The following is a 21,328-nucleotide window of genomic DNA, read 5'->3' as shown; positions in this document are numbered from 1 at the left end:
AGATGAACAAGTTACTTACCTTTGTAAACGATATATCTGTAAGAAAGATTAGTAGTGATAGATTCCTTACCGCCCCACCCATCCTCCCCGTTCTGCGACCTGATTTCTAGGGTTAAGGTCATCCCTTTCAGGGCCCTAGTTTAATGGCACCAGTGGTCAGTATTTTGCATGGTTCTGCGTTCCTGGCACGGAAAGTTGTGTACAGAACTGATGTCAGCGCGCGAGGGCGACGTCTAAGTAGCTGCCGCAACCTCATACTGGCGACCATGACGCCGATGACGGACGTGGAGCCGCACAACGCCACCTTCTGACGTGCAGGAGTACTGCTGAAGAAAACTTTCCGGATCCAGTCTGACACCTGGGGGTAATTCTAAGGTAAGGAATTTATCACTACTAATGTTTCTAACAGATATATTGTTACCGAAGGTAAGTAACTTTTCGTCACAACAGCAGGGCATGGTCCTGCTTCCAAGCCTGCGCAACTTAGACCTCCATGCTTGGAGATTGAGCAGCGACAGTTTAATGCCTTCGACCTTCCTCCCAAAGTCATTGATGTCATTTTGGCAGCCAGGCTCCCCTTAAGTAAATCTGTATACGCCTGCCATTGGGATACGTTTATGGCCTGGTGCGCCTCTCAAAAGAGCAACCCATTATAAGTCAAACTGTCGGTAGTTTTGTTATTTGTGTTGTCCCTAGCCCGGCAAGGCCTTGCCTAGTCCACTGTCAAAAATGGTACCTGTCGGTTTAGAGTACTTGTCTGCTTTTTCTACCTTTTTAGGTCTCGCCTGACCCAGCGCATGCGCTGGTCTTGCGAGACATTTTGTGAGGGCTCCAAAAAGTGCTACCAGGCCAGCCTAGAGCTACAGTGCATGTGCGCGGGCACGCGCATCGCGCTTTACAGCGATTACTTTCACGGCCGCTTTGATGTTTGATCGCGATCACTTTCGCGGCCGCAGGGCCGCTTTGATGTTCTCCGTGAGGCTTCAATAGATTGCAGCAGTTAAAACAAGCATTGGCATAGCCAATAGGTCTCGCTTTTGGGACCTTATAAGTGTTTAGTTATGCAACTGTTGCATGGCTAAACACTTATAAGGTCTCAAAGGCGAGACCTATTGGCTATGCCAATGCTTGTTACAGTTGCAGGAACAGCCCTCATTATGCCAATCACCAGTTGTGATGCATTGTCTCGAAGGAATACAACATATGTTTCGCCCTTCTCCGTTTGTTATGCCCCAATAGGAACAAAATTAAGGTTCTCACATTCCTCCTGTGTGCGCCTTTTGAGACTCTCCACAGTTGTTCTTACTGATTCTTTACCCTCAACTCAATATTTATTGTCGCCATAACCTTGGTGCTACGGCTGAGCAAATTAGATGTCTTGTCTGTTAACCCACCATACACCACGTTCTACCCAGGCAAGCTGGTCTGCAGACTTGAGCCTCGTTCATTCCACAGGTTGTGACTCCTTTTCATGTAGACCAGTATATCACCCTGCCAGCATTCTTTGCTCTGCTTCAACCCTCTAAGGAGGAGGAGAGATTTCACCGGCTGGATCTAAGAGGTGTTCTCCGCTTTTATGTTGATCACACCACTGGGTGGATGATCAGCTCTTCATTGGATTCTCTGGAGCAAAGTCGACACCCTACTAAAGAAACCATCAACAGACCCTAGCAAACGCAGCAACTACTGACCGATCTCCCATCTCCGGTTCCCGGCCAAAGTATTAGGAAAAGCCATCAACCAACGACTCTCCTCACATCTGGAATGAAACCTCATACTCCACTCCTCCCAATCTAGATTCTGCAGCAACCACAGCACCAAGACAGCTATCATCGCGGCTACGGATGACATCTGAGACATATTTTATTGAGTAGAGACTGTGGCTCTGAACCTCTTCGACCTGTCAGCAACTTTCAATACAGTCTCCCAATACACACATCACAAGGCTGCTCAGCTTTCGTATCCAAGGATCTGCTCTGGGATATATCGCTTCTTTCCTTACTGGAAGAATGCAAAAGCTCTGCCTCCGCCCTTCACCTGGGAACCCAAGAAAATCATCTGTGGAGTACCTTAAGTATCTCGCTCAACCCCACCCTCTTCAACACTTGGGCACCTCTGGCCAGCATCGCCAAAACCCACAGACTCCACATTATATCCTACGCCAACAACATATAACTCATCCTCTCCAAAGACACCACCAACACCAACTTCCACAACTGCATGAGAGACGTCCCAAACTCAATGAAGGACAACTGCCTGAAGCTTAATACTGACAAGACAGAGGTACTAATGTTCAGAAACAAAAGATCCCCATGGGACGCATCCTGGTGGTCCTCAGAACTCAGACGTACTCCTTCCCCCATTGGCCACGTTAGGAACATAGGCACCATGATTACTCAGGTGAACTCCCATCTCCTCCTTCTGCTTCTTCATCCTCTGCATGCTTTGTAGGATATTCAAATGGCTACCCCAAAGCTCAAGACGGATCATCACCCAGGCCCACATCTCCAGCCGACTCTACTACGGCAACACTCTCTGTGCAAGGATAGCAGCTCACCTCCTCCGGTGACTACAGACCACTCAGAATGCTGCAGCCAGGCTCATCCTTGATCTCCCTAGAACAGTGACACTGAAAGTACGGCCCTGCGGTCGCATGCGGCCCTCCTGACTTTTACATGCGGCCTCCTGGTCAGTAGAAACACTGGGCTGCTGTTTACTTGACGCAGCACTATGATTTTTTTAAAATGTTAACTGAAGTTAAAGTAAGAACATAACTAGGTTGTCCTGCACTGTTTAATTTTAGAAACACCTTCAATTTTAAAGACCTATTGCAGCAAAAGTGTAAAAAATATGAAAAGGGCTCTTCAAAAATCAAAGTGTATTTCATTAACATGCAGAACTGTTCACCTCAGATGATATCAGTTTTCTTTTTAAGTTTTACTTTTCAAACATAAATTCGGAATCGTTTATTCTCCCCCACCCTGAAAACAATGACAATAGTGAACTACGAAGCAAGTCAGTTTTTATGTGCACTCACTGGGTAGACTGGTTGCCTAGTCTACATAACCATCATTATAGTTTATTAAATCAAACACAGGAGAAGGTTTTGTAAAGCTCAGACCCTGAAGTCCTGTATTTTGAGGTTCTCTTGTATGCAAAAAAATGAAGAAAAAGGAGGGGGGGGGGTGAAATAAAACATCACACAATTTTGCATAGCTAGGTGGATAGTATGACCAGCTACCACACAGTGAAGAGAGCCCTACCTCACCCGCCCCCTTAGGGCACACTCTACGTAGAAAGAACAGTCCGACCAAGGCATTTTTTAGCACTATCCCACTCGCTGATATATGCAAAGCCATGTGATCAAACCCACACACATTTATCAAACACTATTGTATGGCTATCCAAGCACATTAAAGGGCCATTTTGGGCAGACAGTGCTAAGAAATATTTTCCAGACATCTGTACCATCCACGGACTAGCCATTTTTATAGAGGGCATTGCGTTACATTTTATACAGAGCATGTTCTGAACATACTCCAAAATTAACATATTACCAAGTAAGCATATGTTCGTAGCGTGTAGTGCTGTAGATAAACATACGCCCACTCTCCTTCCTTATGTCTGTCTCTTTTGTAGATCTCTCCTCTTGTCACATACTTTCTTACACTCACAATACCCATGGTTGCTATGCTATCTTCACTTGCCACTTCATACATAAGATCACCTGCTTTACGAAAAAAAACTAACATGTACGTTGCCGTTAAAGGGAACAGTCACAGTGAATCGTGTGACTCGAAAGACTTAGAAGAAAAACAGCTTGCAAACATCTGAGCACAACATTAAAAGTCAGTCGTATGCAGAGCTTGTGAACCTGAGGCATTACATGCTACAAACATGTTTACAGGGTAAGTAATATTTTCCTTCCGCAACCCCACCAGTACCTCAGATTTGTGTTATGTGGAAGGCATTATCAGTTAAACGTTCAACCCCTTTGGACCACAACCTACCCTACATCCCTCAAGTTTTTTCAGAAATGTCTGGTAGTGGTCCCAGTACATCTTCAGCACAATGCCGACTGGCTGGTAAAGAGCAATGGCTGACGAAAATGCCTTCCTCACACTCTCCAAGACATTAGGATTCACATCCCTGAGGCAAATAAATTCACTTCGGCCCTCAACATACTCAACCCTTCTTGGGACTTATGTTGAATACAGTAAGAGGCAGAGCCTATCCAAACAACGAAAGAGTAATGACATTTCAAAGGCTGCTTCCTTTTTATCACACCTTGTGTCCGCTGACCATGCAAATGATAATAAAGTCCTTGGGAATTATGCTGTCTGTATTACAGTAGTACTCACTGCTCAATTTACATATGCACCCACTGTAGAAGTGCCATGGCAGTCGGTGGTCACAAGCAACTGGCCATTAAGAGGATCTAGTCTTGGTGGTGCCCAGGGTTCAGCCAAACTTTTATAGTGAGAAACAAGGACTTGTTACTGGGCAGGTTCTGCCTCAGAAGTGGCCATCAACACAGACTTTACCCTGACAGGATGGGGAGCACCTGTGGGCCACGTGACATTCCAGAGCTACTGGTCTCCTGAGAAAAATAGCCTGCACATCAATGTAGTAGAACTAATGGTAGTACAGGTAATGCTCAGATAATTCTACAAGCTGATTTGCATCAAAGCAGTGTTCAGCTCTTTTGCACAGACATAATGAGCACCTTGTACTACCTACAGAAGGGACACACACATCACAGTTGTCCAGGCTACCTAAGACAATCTGGTATTGGGCCATTCACCATTAAGTCCTTCTCCTGGCATAACTCCTCCTAGGGTAGACAGGAACTTGGCAAAACTGCTTATAAGATGCATCAGCCAACACAAGAATGGGTTGCATCAATATGCTACATCAATATGTCCATCAGTGGTGTCCAATGCGGATTATAATTTTTTTACCATTCACAAGATTCCAAAGCTTTGGCTTCCGGTAGCCACATCCACAATCCATGGGCTATGCTCTGTGGATGCATAGCAGGTCAGGGATATTTGCATATGTTTTTCCTTAACTATCACTGCACCATGGGGCGCATCCTGTTTGCACAGACCTGGAGGAGGCAGGCATAGCACTCACTACTCCTAGAAATGTCCAGAGATCCCCACAGAAAGCTACCTCTATGGCCAGACCGCCTTACACAGCATCTGGGTCAACTGCAACATGCCAGCCTAGGCCCTGAATCTTGTTATTTGTCACCTGACATTTTAGAGTTTGAGTATTTGAAACTTCCAGAAGAGTGCATGCAAATTCGTAAGGAGGCCTGCAAGCCAATTACAAGGGCTTGTTAAGCAAGCAACTGGGAAAGATGTCAATTGTTTTATCGGTTATAACAAGCAGGCTTTACAGGCGTTGGTGTGATCCATCAGCTTTTTTACATGCCGAACCTGCAACAGGCAGGCTTAGCCCACTCTTCTATAAAAAAAGCACTCTTAGCTGAGACTGCTGCTTACCTGGAAAATAGACTGCATCAACCAACCTTCAAGATAACTTTTAATGGAGCCTTTATGAAAAGCCGAAAGAGTAATACCTCCAAGAACATCGCAAGTTCCTTCATAGGACCTCTGCTTCATTCTTATCTGGCTTATGGGTCTGTCGTTTGGGCCATTACAATCTTGTCCACCGCAGTTCCTTTCATGATATGTGGACTTTCTTATTGTAATCATTTTCTTTTCTAAGTTAAGTTAGTAAACTGCAAGCCACGACAGAGGAAGAGCCACTTATTCTCTCTAAAGTAGTCTAGCATACCGTGTTGATTTGCCAATTTTTTCCCCACCCAGTTGATTGCGGTAAGATGCTCACACAATTTAGAGGTCAATAGAGCCCTTGTGTACTACATTGACCATACGAAATCTCTTAGAAAGACTAAGAAGCTCTTTGTGGTCTTTGGCCAGCCCCACTTAAGAAATCCAATTTCCTAAACGGGCTTGGCTAGACGCATTGTGAGTTGCATTCAATTTTGTTATGCCATTGCCTACAGCACAGTGCACTGTATGCATAGAGCACATTCCACTCGCAAAAGGAAGCCACTATCCTTTTTCTAACCAACATCCCACTTGCAGACCTATGTAAAGTTGCAGCATGATTTTAAATCCACACTTTTACCAAGCATTACTATGTGGACATACACTGCTGATAAGAAGCACAAGTTGGCAAACTGGTCTAAAAACGCTTTTGCAATCGTCTCCCACTTCAGTTAACAGTTATGTAAAATGGTACCTGTTTTCTGTCTGTGCAGAGCATGTGATTTGCAGAAGCACGTGCCTCAAATGCTGTTTGAGTGTTACAGTTCGTTTGTAGCTCATAGTTTGAATTGTGCCCTTTTACCTCCGTATATGGAAGTGTGTGGTATGACGTTTTCAATATTTTTAACTCCCAAATACATATTTCGGTTACATTTTTTCACATAGACTGCCCTGCTATGCACTGCTACCTTCTTACTCTCACCCGTGTGGGGAAAAACATAATCGAAAGTGGAGAGTACATTCTGGTGCATTGTGGGTTTTGGGGGAGGGATCACAAGTTACCTCAAAACTGTACCTTTTAATTTGAACAAACAAAACATGCAACATCCCCTCCCAATACTAGATGCCAAGAGTGTGCAACACATGTCAATAAACCGTCCAACAGATGCATACTACTTGTTACAGAAAAGTAATGTTTTCCTTTTGCATTGTTGACAACTTTGCCCCAACCAATTTGCGACAAACTTCGGTAAAACCGAATGCAAATGAATCGGGGGGGAGGGGGGATGGCAGAGTTGTTACTAATGAAAATTCGAACCTTATTTGTTACAGATTGGTCATGGGGAATGGGGCAGAAGTTACAAGGGGAGTACCAAAACATGTTTATTTTTCCATCATGTAACATGGTGATCACTATACACAAGTATAATTTTCAAAAAAAAGATGAATAAAACAATGTGGCATGTAATGTGTTTTTTTCATTTAGTGCTTATTTTGGATTTGTTGTATTTTTGCTTCTTTTTTTGGTTGTTTTAAGCAAATGAAAATGTGTCCGTTGCACATGCAACCCTAAATGTATATTTCTGTTAGCAGCCTAGGAGCATTTTGAAAACAAAAAAATAATAATTGTCAGAATTTTTATCAGTAACAGTGTGATTGTCTGGTATCCCTGGGTGCAGTCATTTGTTTTCCCTCACATTTAATCAAGGACAGCAACATTTAAAAACATTAAGGCAGGGGAAACAACTCAATTTTTTCAAATAATATTAAATATCAGGGTACACCACTTACAAAGAAAGGTTCCTTCAATGTAAAAATGTTGTTTCTTGAGAGAAAATTATCTCTGAAAAGAAGGAAAAAACTGATGTTCGTGAGCATCTGACCGGCACTGAAGGACAGTCAATTTTGTAAAGGTGGCCTAAAGAGCAACCATATATGCAGATCACCATTCAGCTCTTCATAAGGCTTAGGAGAGATGAAAAAAGACATGCTGTTTTGCCGTTCATCCTCACCTACCCCCAGTCTAAGGCATGGCCAAGACCGGAGGGTTTATTAGTACATTTAGCATTTCCACAGGGAACACACTATGCTGAATGCCAGGAAGGATTGTGCTGGCCGTACTGTTCTTCCATTAAACCTTGCCTTGCCAAATGGGGAGGGGGTTCAGGAGGTTCCATCCTCTCCCGTCCATTGCATTATCTAAAGACGAGCAGATTTAAATGCAGTTAATCCTTGCCTAAGGGTGAAGGGATTTCCCCTTACTACTTTTTATTTTTAAATAACTTTACAGTCTTGTTGAACAGTTGTATTATTTATCCTACTCAGTGGTGTGGTGGGAGTCATTGCAACTCCCCGCCCCCACCCCCCAACACCTCGTCCAAGTTGCCCAACACGTTTTTTTTCATTTTTACCTTTTACCAATCTACTCCACCTGCCTTGCCTTGTAGTGGTAGTGGCAAGGCGCCACTTTTTAGACCCCTCACTCAATTTGTATTCTTTTTAAGTTCCGAAGAGTCAAGCAGATTCCATGTGTGATCCCATGCCCTGCTCGCTTGGGTGCATTTTGTGCCCTTTAACCTAAAACGGGTGCAGTGTCTTATTCTTATTTGTCACCAAGGCAGCTCTTTGCTATTCAGGATCTCATTCACCTTTCAAACAATGAAGGTGATAGAGGAGTCTTGTGACCTGCAGCATTGCAAGTGTTTGGAAGGACTAGAACATCTGACAGCGGTGCCACTGCTATGCACACAATTGTAAATGTAGCACTGGGGCAGTGGCAGGCATAAATGGTCATAAATGCCTGGGGCCATCCGAGCTTATTAATACATGTAGGCATTAAGGCTAATTGCTGATGGGAATAGTGATCCTCAATAAGGAGAGAGTCTTTGATGCACTGGAAAGGGTTTGGATCACAAAGAATACAACATAAATGTGAAAAACTGTTAGAGTTTGACGCAGGGCTAAATACAATCTACTGAATAATAGCTTACCCTACCATCCTGCGTAAAAGGTGGCAAGAATTCCCGTATTAGACTGAGGGCACCTCGTAATAGTCAGTGCATGGCCAGGTCAGCAGATTTCCCAGCCTCGCAGAGAAGCACCTGTCTGTCTGGCATGAACCTCGATGCCTTTAGTGGACGGTGAGGTGAATGCACTAGAGACTCAGATGTTTGCTGAGTGGGTCCCATTGTTTTAGCCCACTCAGCATTGTTTTTCTTTTTTTAGGACTTGCATTAGCGAAGACCTTTTGATTTTACTCATATTATATATAGAATATACTTATAGGGGCTTTCAGACAGCTGTCTTCATCCTTTGTTCTGTTATGTACATTTTCTTTGTCTTCTACAGCACACTGCATGGTGCTGTGGGTCAGCCCACTTCAGCCCATGGCTAACTTCCCTGTGAGTGACTGTATTTTGCCCCCCCTCTCACAGGGAGCACATCCACGCACAAGAAAGTTCTCTTAAGTGCTAGGAACTATTATGGCAATGTTTGCTTCTTGAGACCAATGAATCTTTTTGCTTGTAGCCAATGTTTTTTTTTCTTATATTATTCTGATGAGAGGTCAGCAGCTTCCAAAATAGCGTTTTGCAAAAACTATGACAAAACAGCACAAGCATTAGCAAAGCTTAAAAGACTGATGGGTAACAGCCCTATTAACTTTGCCAATGTGTTTATTTTTTTATATATACTTTAACGCACACTTGCAGTATCTGCATACTAGCTAGCTCCTTTACTTGACTGAGTCTCCCTTGAAGCATCATTCCAAATATATAGTTCCCATAATATGAGGACTTGGCCTCAGAAAATGCTCCTTTATAAAATTTGGTACGAGTAGTTTACAATTTAAATATGATTTACTGGCTGCTATAACTTTTTTTTTATTTTTGCCTCCTTAGAGAAAACAGCAGAATACTTCCTTCAACATGTTGATAGTGCTTGTGTGTTCTGGAATGCTAGCACGCGATTTTCTGATGGATACCGGTTTGGTCTTGGTAAGTGATCCAATGGCAATATTCCTTGGTGGCATTAGATGAATATTAAAAGAAAATGTAAATTATTTGTAGTTTACTTCTTTTTGCAGACACCCCTTTTTAATGTTTTACTCTTAATTTGCTTCACCATACTATTAACTTTTGCTTTCATGTTTAACACATGATGGATGGATGGTTCTTTTTCAGTGAGTGTCCAAACTGAAGCCCATACCTAAAAACTTGCTAAGACTCATCAAAGGCTACAGGGGTAATTCGTAAACTAATAGTAATATTGCTGATAATGATGTTAATATTAGTAATAATTATGATAACAATAATAATAATTGATCCAAAACGTTGGCTTATACCTTATAAAGGCGAGGCCTGTTGACTTTGCCAACACTTATTAAAAGTGGTTATGCAATCAGGTTATTCATAGCAATTTCTTATGATTAGCTGGTTTTGTTTTAATGAGTGCCTCAAATAACCTGAAAGATCTGATGGGTTAAACATGTTACATTGTAAAGGTTTCTAAAATTAACATGAAGAAAAGTTAAGACCTCCTTTGGACTGATTATGTAATGCTCCAACTTTAATCTGTTATTCTTACAGTCTTCTTCTTCTATTCATATTTTTGTAATGACAACTATAAAGTAACCTGCATATTTATTTTCATCACTTGTAGGAGCTGAGGTTGGAATAAGTACTTCTCGTATTCATGCTCGAGGACCTGTCGGAATAGAGGGACTTCTGACCACAAAGTGGCTGCTCAGGGGAAACAATCATGTGGTTTCTGACTTTGCAGAACAAGGAAACATGAAGTATCTTCATGAAAGCTTGCCTGTTCCTCAGAGAAATACAAGCTAAGGGAATTCTCATATGGAAATACTATATTTCAGTAAATTGAGTACTGTAAAATAATCTTAAACCTGGAGAGGCATACACCTTCAATCCATTGATACTTTCATGGAACAAGAGGTTATTTCTTAAATGAACCTCGTGCTTGGCTCAAAAAACCAATTCCAATTTCCACCTTGTATGCTCTTGAGGTAGTCGTATCAGCACTAAGGCGTATACTTGTATCAATTCGAAGAGTGCCTCGGACAGTCTGTTCGTTGGTCAGCAGTTACACTTAAACTAAACTCATACTTCAAAAGTTATTGAATTCTGAAACCATGAAGTTAGTTGTATCTGCCTTTTAAACCATTGTAATTTGTTTGGTTCATAGTGGAGCTAGGAAATGTTTGAAGCACATCTTCCAATCCATTTGGTGCCAGTGATATTTTGTTAATGTGGGTGTTACAAATTAAAAATGCACTTTCTGTAATGGTAGCAGAATACCAATATATTAGCACCTTCCAGAACTCAACTTATTCCAGTCTGTCACTATTTCAAACATCTTCAAATATCATCTGATGCAATATTGTGCAGATTAGAAGCATATTTTCTGTTGGTCTGTGAATGAGCCTCTAAATTATACGATTCGTACATAATATGTATGAAACTGTATAATTTCTATTTGTATACAATACGCCTTTTCCTTCAATCCTTATAAGAAATGTTCAGCACACTTTTTGTATTTATTGACCAAAACCGATCCAGTAAGGAACAATTTTGTTTTTAAGACTATTGTAGATATTCCACTTTCACAGTGAAATGTACATTACCTGTATGTGCCTAGATTGGCTAAAAATATTTTGCGGAGTTTCTTTTTTATGACAATTTGTTCTCCGAACTGCCCCTGGCAAGAGGCCATATTTTGCTGAAATTTTCAAAATAAAAAATCTTGCAAAAATGTTTGTTTTCTTTGTCAGTATGTTTTGGGTAGGTTGTTATCTTTGGGTTTACTACTCCAGTCTTTTCTTCCTTTCAGTCCTTATGTTGGAACCCTTCATCTTCTCCTCTTTCCATTCAGATACATTCCAGTCTTGATGACTCTGAGCTTAGCATTTTCCATCCAACAACCCACCTTTTTAAGAATCATCACTTAGTGGATTGTGCTTAATTAATTAATTTGGGAGTGTTAACAAACCCACATTTTTGCAAGATCATTCCAGTCTAAGTTCAGCTCTCTGCAATACCAAGACAACCGCTTGTAAATCATGAATGATGCACTTGATATGATGTATGTAAGAGTATAAAAAACAATAAGTACATGAGGCATTCCTTCGTGAAAAGGGCAGTAAGGTTATGGAGTGGTTTTGATTTCTTTCTGCAAGAACTCAATTTGTGATGGTGGCTGCTACACAATCCAATGTACAGTGTTCAGTCTAGTTACTCATGACGTAAGATTTTTTAGGAGCTGTTTACAAAACTGGTCTACAAGGCCTGATCGATTTTCTTAGTGGCTGCCAATCACATTGATGAATGGATGTCCATGTGCTGCTAAAAGAAATATAATGAATCACAAGTTTTGGTTTCCTTTCCTCCTTCAAAACTCCAAATGCACTTATAGAAAAGTTACTTACCTGTAGATTGGGGTCTCCATCATATGTATCTTCACTAGTTTGATAAACACTGTACACCTCTTCTAATGACCAAATTCCAGTGATACTGTTGTCAGAGGACAACATCCAAGATGCAAAGAAAAAGTACTTTGTATTTTTTGTAAAATAAATAAATGAATATAAAAAAGCAATTCTAATTCTCCAATATTGAATCTTTCATATATTCACATGCTTGAATCTTCCTTGTTGTCATGGTGGGAGCACCACTGTATTTGAAACAAGCAGTACCATTTAAGTACAGTCAAAGACATAGAGAAAACAAGTGACATTGTTAACCAATTCACATTGTTTTAATAGACCCAATCTTCAACCAATCAGAAGCAAGACTTTGAGCCACTTTTCCCCTTCAGAGCCAACGTACCTCGGATTTCTAACCGCACCTCGTGTGTAAGGGAGTCTCCCTGAGGTCTGCTCAGTTGTTAGTTGGTGAACTTTTGACCCTTTTTGCCTTTCTCAAGGAAGGGAACGTTGGATTGCTTCAGCTATGAGGTACTGTTTTTTTGCAGTATTCTGTACAATATGTCAGCGGTATCCAAGAAAAGGCTTTTCAGGCCATGCAGGTCTTGTGGAAAGCAAAGACTTTTTCAGAAGATCCCCATAAGGACTGTCTATAATGTTTGCATCCTAACCATAAGCCTAAGGAATGTAAACACTGCAGAATCTTTTCTGCCAAGACACTAAAGTCAGTGAAGCCAGACTACCTCTATGGCTCCAAAAGAAAACGTCCATATCAGAACCTGGTTGAAGGGAAGACTTGAAAATGAGGGCTCTATCTCATCTGTAAAATACCCTAAGAAACTGAAGGCTGCTGAAAAAACATTGAGATCCGAAAGACCAGCCTCTAAGGACTCCTCTACAGGCTCAACTCTGAAGAAAACTTCCACTCCTTCTTCTGTGCCTGTCACTCCTCTGAAAGATGCATCATTAACTAAAATTTGACCAGCAACTGACACGAAGACAACAGCGCCGACAAGAACTTAGTCTATGGTACGTTCCTTGTCCATTCCAATAGCAACTGTGAAGACGGTTCACATCGACGATGACTGCTTCATCGACGAAAAGCGTGTCAATCTCCACCTCTTTGACATCGTCGATGGCCATTCTGTCGACAACCGCTTTTAAAACACCGTCGACTAGACCAGTGTCTGCAACCTTAGCAAGAACAAAAAACATCTCTTTGACATGGAAAAATGTGGCATTCTTTGCTGAGAGTGCTTCTACTCACCTAAGACCATCACCTTGTAAGGTTTCTCTCTTGCCTCCATCCCATCTCCTTGAAATCGGGAGATTTTCAGTCAAGAATAGAGCCCTTCTCAATTAAGGGTAAAGTGCAAGGCGACGGATAGTATGACGATCCCAACAAGGACGCTTCTACTTTCCTGGAAGGGGATTATTGGTTCACGGCTAACCAGCCGCCTATTTCCCATCGATATAACTCCTTCAAAGAGCATTGTCCTTATGAAGAGCCGTACAAAGAACCACAAGGCTCAAGGGACGATACCATTGCAGTGCCCATCTCTTTAGTCACCAATTAGAGACACATGCTGAATGATTACTACAAGCACCTACCAGAAACACATTCGCCAATCCCTCTCACTCAGGGTTGCCCTGAGGCATCTGTCACTACACCTTTGCCTAAGAATTCTGCACCTGTTCGCACGCAAGAGGCCAGATCATTACTTCTTTCCATAACCATCAGGGATGAATATATAGAGAGTGATCCAGATGATCAGCCTGAAGATGGTGAATTACTTCAGGACCCAAATACATCAGATCAGGAGTGAGATGACCATGTTGCCCCATCCTCACAGTCATCTTCACTAGCAAGTTCTCCTCCTGAGGACATAGGGTGGTAGTGAGATACTGGAACGGGCTTCCAAGAGATTCAATCTGCCTCTCCCAGTGAAGCAAATAGAATGTTTTCTGTATGATTTTAAAGACTTTGCGAGAAAATTAGTAAGATCTATCCCTATTGTCAATTATATTTGGGAAGAAGGCCTTGAGTTGATTAAAAATCCAGCTTCAGTCACCATTGTGGTTCCTCGAATGGACAAAAAATATAAGGCTCCAGACTCTTCACTGGTCTGCTTGATAGGGCATCCATGTCTGGATTCGGTGGTTATGCAGGCACCAGAGCGATGATCCAGACATCCTTCTGCCCCTTGTTCAGCACCACCAGATAAAGGAGAAGGCTGGACAACACTGGCAGCCACCTCCATCAGGGCATCAAATGCATTGGCCATACTGGGTCGCTATGACCACCAAATGTGGTCCGATCTTGCATCTCTTCCTAGAACATCTTCCGGAGGATAAGAACAAGGAGGCAAGAGAAATCTTGCAAGAGGTTGTCAAGGCATCTTCTGAGATTGACATGGCCATGGACATATCCTCCACCGCTTTTAGACAGATGGCTAGCACTGCAGTTCTGCACCGACAAAGCTAGTTGAAGATCACCTTGTTCCTCCCGGAGGTTCAAGCCAAAATGTTGGATATACCCTTTGATGGTAAGAACATATTTGGCAAACACGTGGATGGCGTCCTTTAGGCAATCAAGGCTGACGCAGACACAGCATGTTCTTTAAGAATGCTGCTGCAGAGGTGTGTTCAATCCTTTTGAGGAGGAAAATGGCAATCCGTACAGAGACCCTCTTACCAGTCTTACAGATGTCAACTGTATGTTATGTTATTTCCATTTGTAGCGCGCACAGTCACTACAAGAGTGTCCCGGCGCGAACCACAGAAAGGGTTCAGAGGATAATATAAACAGCTTCTTCCCTTATAAAATGAAAGTCCACTTCCGTGAGGATGTTTAAATCAATACTGGGGCTTCTATCCCTGTGCATCTGATTAATTCCAAACTGTTGCCCACATATGAGGCCACTTCAGGAGCAGCTGGATGCTCTGTGGATTTAGAGTCACTGTTCGTTCGAAGAGATCATCAACATCACCCCTACAATGAAGCAAGCGTTGTCATGGTGGGGAAAGAAGGGCAATATCTCGCCAGGTCTCTCTTTTGAGGCAGCCTGACCAAGCTTCCTATTGACCACGGATGCTTCCTTGGAAGGTTGGGAGCGTATCGTTAGGAGCTAGAAATCCACTGAAAATTATCTGTTCAAGAAGCACTGATGCACATCAATCTTCTAGAACAGAAAGCGTATTGCTAGGACTCCAATCATTTCTGCCTAGAATTCGAAATTCCTCTGTTATTGTGAGAATGGACAATACCACAACTGTGTTTTATCTCACTAAGCAAGGGGGAATGATATCTATAAAATCTAATCTCAAGCCTAGCATATATGGAGGTGGCTACTGAATCATGGCATCTCGCTACAAGTGGAATGTGTCCCAGGCATAGACAACATATGAGGGGACTCTCAGCAGGTCAACGCGTCAATGCCACGAATGGGAAATAATTCGGAAACAGTCATCTCAGATCTTCAAAAAACAGGGTTCCCCTAATCTAGACCTTTTTGCAACTCTACTCAGCAAAAAATGCAAAATGTTTGCAAGCATATTCCTTCACAGAGGGTCTTGGGAGGCGGGGGGGGGAATGCTCTTCAGTCAATGCACAGGAATGTTCACCTTTGCGTTTCCTCCCTTTCCTCTATTCCCAGGGTGATTTGCAAGATGAAGAGGGAGCTATGTCATCTCATTCTCATAGCCCCCACTTAAACGAGACAGTATTGGTACACAGAACTTCTCCTAATGTCTGTGTGCCCACACATCCAGCTCTAACCGATGGAGAGCCTGATCTCCACGAACAACCGCCAGATATTGCAACCTCAAATAAAGGCTCTCAATTTGTCAGCATGGCACCTCATGCCCATGAATTTGGATCTCTACCTATTCCAGTAGAATGTTAATCTATCCTGGAACAGTCACAAGCCTTTTCCACAAATAAATCATATGTGGCTAAATGGAAGAGAGTTTATTACTGTTGCATCTAACATTTTGCAATTGTTGCCATATCTTCTTCACTTGGCAAAGTCAGGCTTGGTGCATTCTTCAGTAAAAGTGCATTCAGCAATGATTACCATATTCCTGAGAAAGACTAGTGAAACCTCCCTATGGTCCACTAGGCTTGTAAAGGCATTCATGAAGGGCCTTTCCACTGTAAAACCTCCTGCAATATCCTGACAGCTGAATACGGCTCTTTCTCAAATCATGAACGCGCCTTTTACTCTTTTCTACAATTCAGAGAGGATAAGGTTTTGTTGAAAACCAACCCTAAATTAATCCCAAAGGTTCTGATTTCTTTCCTCTTGAATGAACATATAGCTTTGTCAACATACTTAAACCATCCTTCTTCCACAGCAAAGAGGTTTCTCCAGTCTCTGGATGTCAAACGTTACTTGAAATTCTATATTCACCGAATGAAAGATCTCAGAAAATCAGATCAACTTCTCAACTCTTTTGCACCTCCCAGGAAGGGCTATGCACTCTCAAGAAGCAGTGTAGCCCGTTGTCTGTCGACAGTAATTGCCTTTTTGTCTCAACAAAGGAGGAAAAACGCTGTCCACGAAAGTTGCTGCACAATCAACAAGAAAGATGGCTGCATCCACAGACTTCCAGACATCTGCAGAACCGCAACATGGTCAAATGCCCATACCTTCAACAAACACTTTTTCGGATTCAGCATGGAAAGCCGATGCTGCTGCTGTTGGACAGGCAAGTTTTATATCACCTTTTTCATTAAGGGACAGATTATTTTTTCGTTTATCTCATTACAGCATGTTTCTTCTAATAATGTATTATTTTTTGCTTGTATCGCCACTGTTTTTATCTGATCAGTTTATTTCACAGTGGTTCATGTCTTACTTCATTTATGCCTCTTTGGAGAGCAGTTTGACCTAACCCGTCTCCATTTCTCCTTGACTTACTGTTAGCTACTCTGATTCAAGCATGTGAATCTATGAAAGATTCAATACTGGAGAAAAAACAAGTTACTTACCTGTACACTGTGGTTCTTCAGTATTGATATCTTTCATAGATTCACTTGCGAACCACCCACCTCCCTATTTAGGCTCACCACTTGTATACCTCATGGATTTATATATATATATATATTTTATCACATTTGTGCTCGAAATCTGAGGTATGGTGGCTCTGCAGGGGAAGAGTGGTTCAGGGTCTTGCTTCTGATTGGTTGAAGTTTAGTGCTATTAAAACAATGTGAATTTGTTAACAATGTCACTTGTTTTCTTTATGTCTTTGACTGTACTTAAATGGTAAAGCTTGTTTTAGGTACTGTGGGGCTCCCACCCTGATGACTGGGAAATTTCAAGCATGTGAATCTATGACAGATATAAATACTGGAGAACCACAGTGTACAGGTAAGTAACTTGTTTTATTAGAGGTGAATGGAAGCTTAACTATATTACAAGCTCTTTTTAATCCTCTTCAGAACTGCAGAGAATAGGTACATATAGACAAAAGGCGTGTTAAAGAGAAGTAAGCTTTGTTACTTAAGGTAGCAGGCTGCTTCAACATTCCAGAATGTAGTGTGGTGACTTAATTTTGACAGAAAACATTTTACCCTCTTCTTGGTCACCTCAGTGCAAGAGACTATTCCCCTCCGAAGACCACCAGGTTTAAATCTGGCAAAGACTGTCACAAACAGATGTGTGTCACAGACTCATCAGGTATATCTCTAGTGCCTACTGTCTTTGCACGACTACAAGGATTACGGTGACTGTGCCAGGATGAATTCCGAGACATCTGGGACTGCAAAGCCAAGCTATACATTGATGAACACAGTTGAAAGGCGTATCTGACAGAGACTATTAGTTATAGATTCCTTACCTTAGAATTACCCCCAGGCGTCAGACTGGATCCGGAATTTTTTTCCTTGGCAGTACCCTTGCGTGTCAGTAGATGGTGTCTGTCGACTCCGCCTTCATCGCCGGGATGACGTCTCGGTATCTACTTAGACGCTGCTCCTGCTCGCGGACGTCAGTTCCTTCTTTTTCCGCGCCAGCCAGCGCAGATCTGGAGAGAGCGGTTCACTTAGTCATTTTTTGACTAACTCTTTTTCGACTTTTATCGACATTTTGTTCGAGTCGTTCAACTCCTAGTGCACGTAGGGATGTCCCATCTTCCAACGGGCTTCAAGCCTTGCGACACCTGTCACAACTTTGTCGGTCGCGGACCCATTCATCATGTGCCTTTGGTGCCTGGAGCGCGACCACGACCTGAAGTCGTACTCTGACTGTCGGGCCATGAACCTGAAGTCTTTGCGGGTGCGGTCCTGAAAGCTTCTGGAGGCCCGGCAGTAAGCTCCGCACTGCTTGGGGTCCTGGTCAAGAGGAAGGTGACAGGACCGGTCGCGAATTAACCACCATCATTTCTCCTCGAAGTCTTCGTCATCGGGTAAGTCGAAGCACAGGAAGAAGGCAAAGAAGCACAGTCGCTCTTTGCCTTCTCCCCGTCTGTTGGCCAACGCAACATGGGACGTGGAAAGTAGTCGTCCGGCTCTGCCCGTGGAGCCTACTGGGATGGCTCCGAGCTTCCCTCCCTTCTCGGGAGCCCAAGCGTCCCCTGCCCAGCTTCGTGCATTTTATTAAGCCCTCCACTCCATCTTTGGGAAGCCCGACTCCGCCGGTGCATCTTCAGGCCCCGCAGACTCAGCTGGGGGTTCTAGGCCTTAGATGCCCCTGCAGAGCCCCAGGGATCCAGGCCTGGATCCAGATCGGTGCCAGTCAACCTCATGACACATCCACCGGCACAAATTCCTCTGACAACACCTCCGCCACCTACAACGCAGGTTGTGTCCCCAGCCGGCGTCGATCCGGGCCTCCCCTTCACTTGGACACGGAGCCGGACCAGCATCGACCAACGCCAGTACCGGCGCTGACCCGTAATTGTGTACCGCTGTTATATCCTGGTGTTCCTTATCGCCCTGAGTGACAGCCAGAGGAGGACTGGGAGGGTCTGTTGACCCTCTGCCAGACCAGCTTGAAGAGCCGGACTGGAGAGAGGAGTTGGGCGAGGCCAGTGGTCTGGATACTGCGCCAGACCTTGGTATGCTTTCTCCCCCTACCGTGGCCATGAAGGAGGGAGCCCCCTATGCTGTGAAATTGCGTAGGGCGGCTGGTGCCTTGGGCATTGAGCGTCCGACGGTGGCAGTCAGGACTAACCTCCTGACTGAGGTGCTTCAGCCGTCAGCGGCCTCTTCGTGGCCCCTGCTGCCGTTCAATGAGGCCCTCACAGACATCCTTCTGGGCACTTGGTCCAAGCCCAGCACTGGGGCTCCTGTGGATAGGATGATTGCCCAACGCAACCGCCCGGGCCCGGGCGACCCAATTTTCCTCTCCCAACACCCTACCCCCTAGAGCTTGGTGGTCCAAGCCTCAACGTCCAAAGGCGTGTTCCCTACTACTACCCTAGATGGGGGATCCAAGAAGCTGGACCATCTTGGGAAGATGTTTTCTTCCGCCAGCTTAGGACTGTGGTTGGTGAACAACGCATGTCTCTTGGGCCATAACACCTACTCGGTGTGGGACACGGTTGCCCAAGTGCTGCCACAGTGCCCGGAGGAGGCCCAGGCCATACTCTCCTGTGCGGTTGCAGAGGGTAGAGATGCAGCAAAGTTAGCCATTCGATGTGTGCTGGATACCGCCGACTCGCTGGGTAGAACGAGTAGCCTTGAGGCGCTATGCCTGGCTGAGGTCCACTGGCTTCTCCAGGGATGTCCAATCGACCCTTTTGGACATGCCCTTTGATGGCTGTCTCCTGTTTGGCGACAAGACGGACAATACGCTTGAGCGCTTCAAGGACTCTAGAGCTACAGCCAGATCCTTGAGCCTCGCTGCCACCTCTCGCCCCATTCAGTCTGCATTGCGCCCCTTTCATGGCTACGGAAGGGGTGCCCCACCACATTACAACCAGGGCCACAGGCCGGCGCAACCTACCCAGCCTCTGCGCGGCCGGGTACGTGGGACCCAGCGCCAAGGTCCTGGGGGCCAGCGGGCGGGCCAGTCAACCAGCGCCCCCTCTGCAGCAGCCTCCGACCTTTCAGGGCCACCAATTGCCAGTGGGCAGCAGGATCCGCTATCACCTCCCCCACTAGCGCAACATGACGTTGGAGTGGTGGGTTTTGCAGAGAGTCCGAAGGGGCTACTCCCTCCCCTTCAAGACTACCCCTCCCTCCATGCCACCAACATTCCATCGCATGTCAGAGGATCACTTGCCCCTTCTCCGTCTGGAAGTTACGGCTCCCCTGTCCCAGAAGTAGGTTGTGGTGTTTACTCCCACTACTTCCTGGTACCCAAGAAGGTCAAAGGCCTGCGTCCTATCTCGGATCTCAGGGACGTCAACTGCTTCCTCTGGAAGGAGAAGTTCAAAATGTTGACATTAGCTCAGGTCCTGTCTGCTCTCGACCATGGAGATTGGATCGTAGCGTTGGACTTGCAGGACGCTTACTTCCACATTCCCGTCCTGCCATCCCACAGGCATTACCTACGGTTCACAGTAGGCCACGAGCATTTTCAGTTTACCGTGCTCCCATTTGGCGTTACCAGCTCCCCTCGAGTGTTCACGAAAGTGATGGCGGTGGTTGCAGCTCATCTGCGCAGATCAGGGGTTCCAGCCTTCCCCCATCTCGACGACTGGTTGTTGAAGGCGGGCTCGCCCTAGGCTTTCGTCTCCCACCTCCAAACTACGGTGGACCTCCTGCACTCGCTGGGGTTCACTATCAACGTGCCGAAATCACACCTGATTTCCCTCTCAGAAGTTCCTTTTCATCTGATACAGCGCAGTTTCTGGCTTATTCCCCCGAGCAGCGAGTCCGGGATATTCGAGCTATGATACCGATGTTTCAGCCTCTATCCAAGATTTCGGTGAGAATGACCCTAAGGCTGCTGGGCCTCATGGCCTCCTGCATCCTGCTGGTGTATCATGCCAGGTGGCATATGCTGGCTCTGCAGTGGGACCTGAAGTCCCAGTGGGCACAGCAGCAGGGGAATCTTTCCGATTGCATCCAGATCTCGGAGAGCACTGCACACCAATTGCAGTGGTGGCTTACGAACCAGGATTGGGTCAATGGCATTTCTCCAGTATTGGGGTGTCTTTCATAGATTCACATGCTTGAATATTCCCCGTCGTCGGAGTGGGAGTCCCACGGTAAATAATACAGCAATATATACAGTCATAATATATATATATATATATATATATATATATCATAAGTAATCATATAAAAACAGATATAAGTAAGTGATAAACATCAAGAATGTCCCTATATGAAATCTCCATAGAGATATATGGAAAGGGAAAAAAGACATTAGCAGTCTATCTCTGTCATTATGTTAGTCCAAACTACGGCCAA

At 44.2% G+C, this 21,328-nt stretch overlaps 1 protein-coding gene across 4 annotated transcripts in view; it reads left to right on the top strand.

Moving 5' to 3' along the window:
• Positions 1–11,291, top strand: part of LOC146867553 (delta-1-pyrroline-5-carboxylate synthase) — a 384,344-nt gene extending 373,053 nt beyond the window's left edge. For all 4 annotated transcript variants that reach the window (XM_085606275.1, XM_085606272.1, XM_085606277.1 and 1 more), the window contains exons 17-18: positions 9,422–9,517; positions 10,182–11,291. In XM_085606275.1, coding sequence (XP_085462401.1) covers positions 9,422–9,517; positions 10,182–10,363 — 278 coding nt within the window. In that variant the 3' untranslated portion in view covers positions 10,364–11,291. The remainder of the gene's footprint in view (positions 1–9,421; positions 9,518–10,181) is intronic.
• Positions 11,292–21,328: the final 10,037 nt, after the last annotated feature.

The sequence above is a fragment of the Triturus cristatus genome, chromosome 1_2 (genome assembly GCF_964204655.1).
Source record: "Triturus cristatus chromosome 1_2, aTriCri1.1, whole genome shotgun sequence".
NCBI classification, from domain to species: domain Eukaryota; kingdom Metazoa; phylum Chordata; class Amphibia; order Caudata; family Salamandridae; genus Triturus; species Triturus cristatus.
Note: the sequence above shows the minus strand (reverse complement) of the source record. Positions and strands in the feature narration are given on the sequence as shown.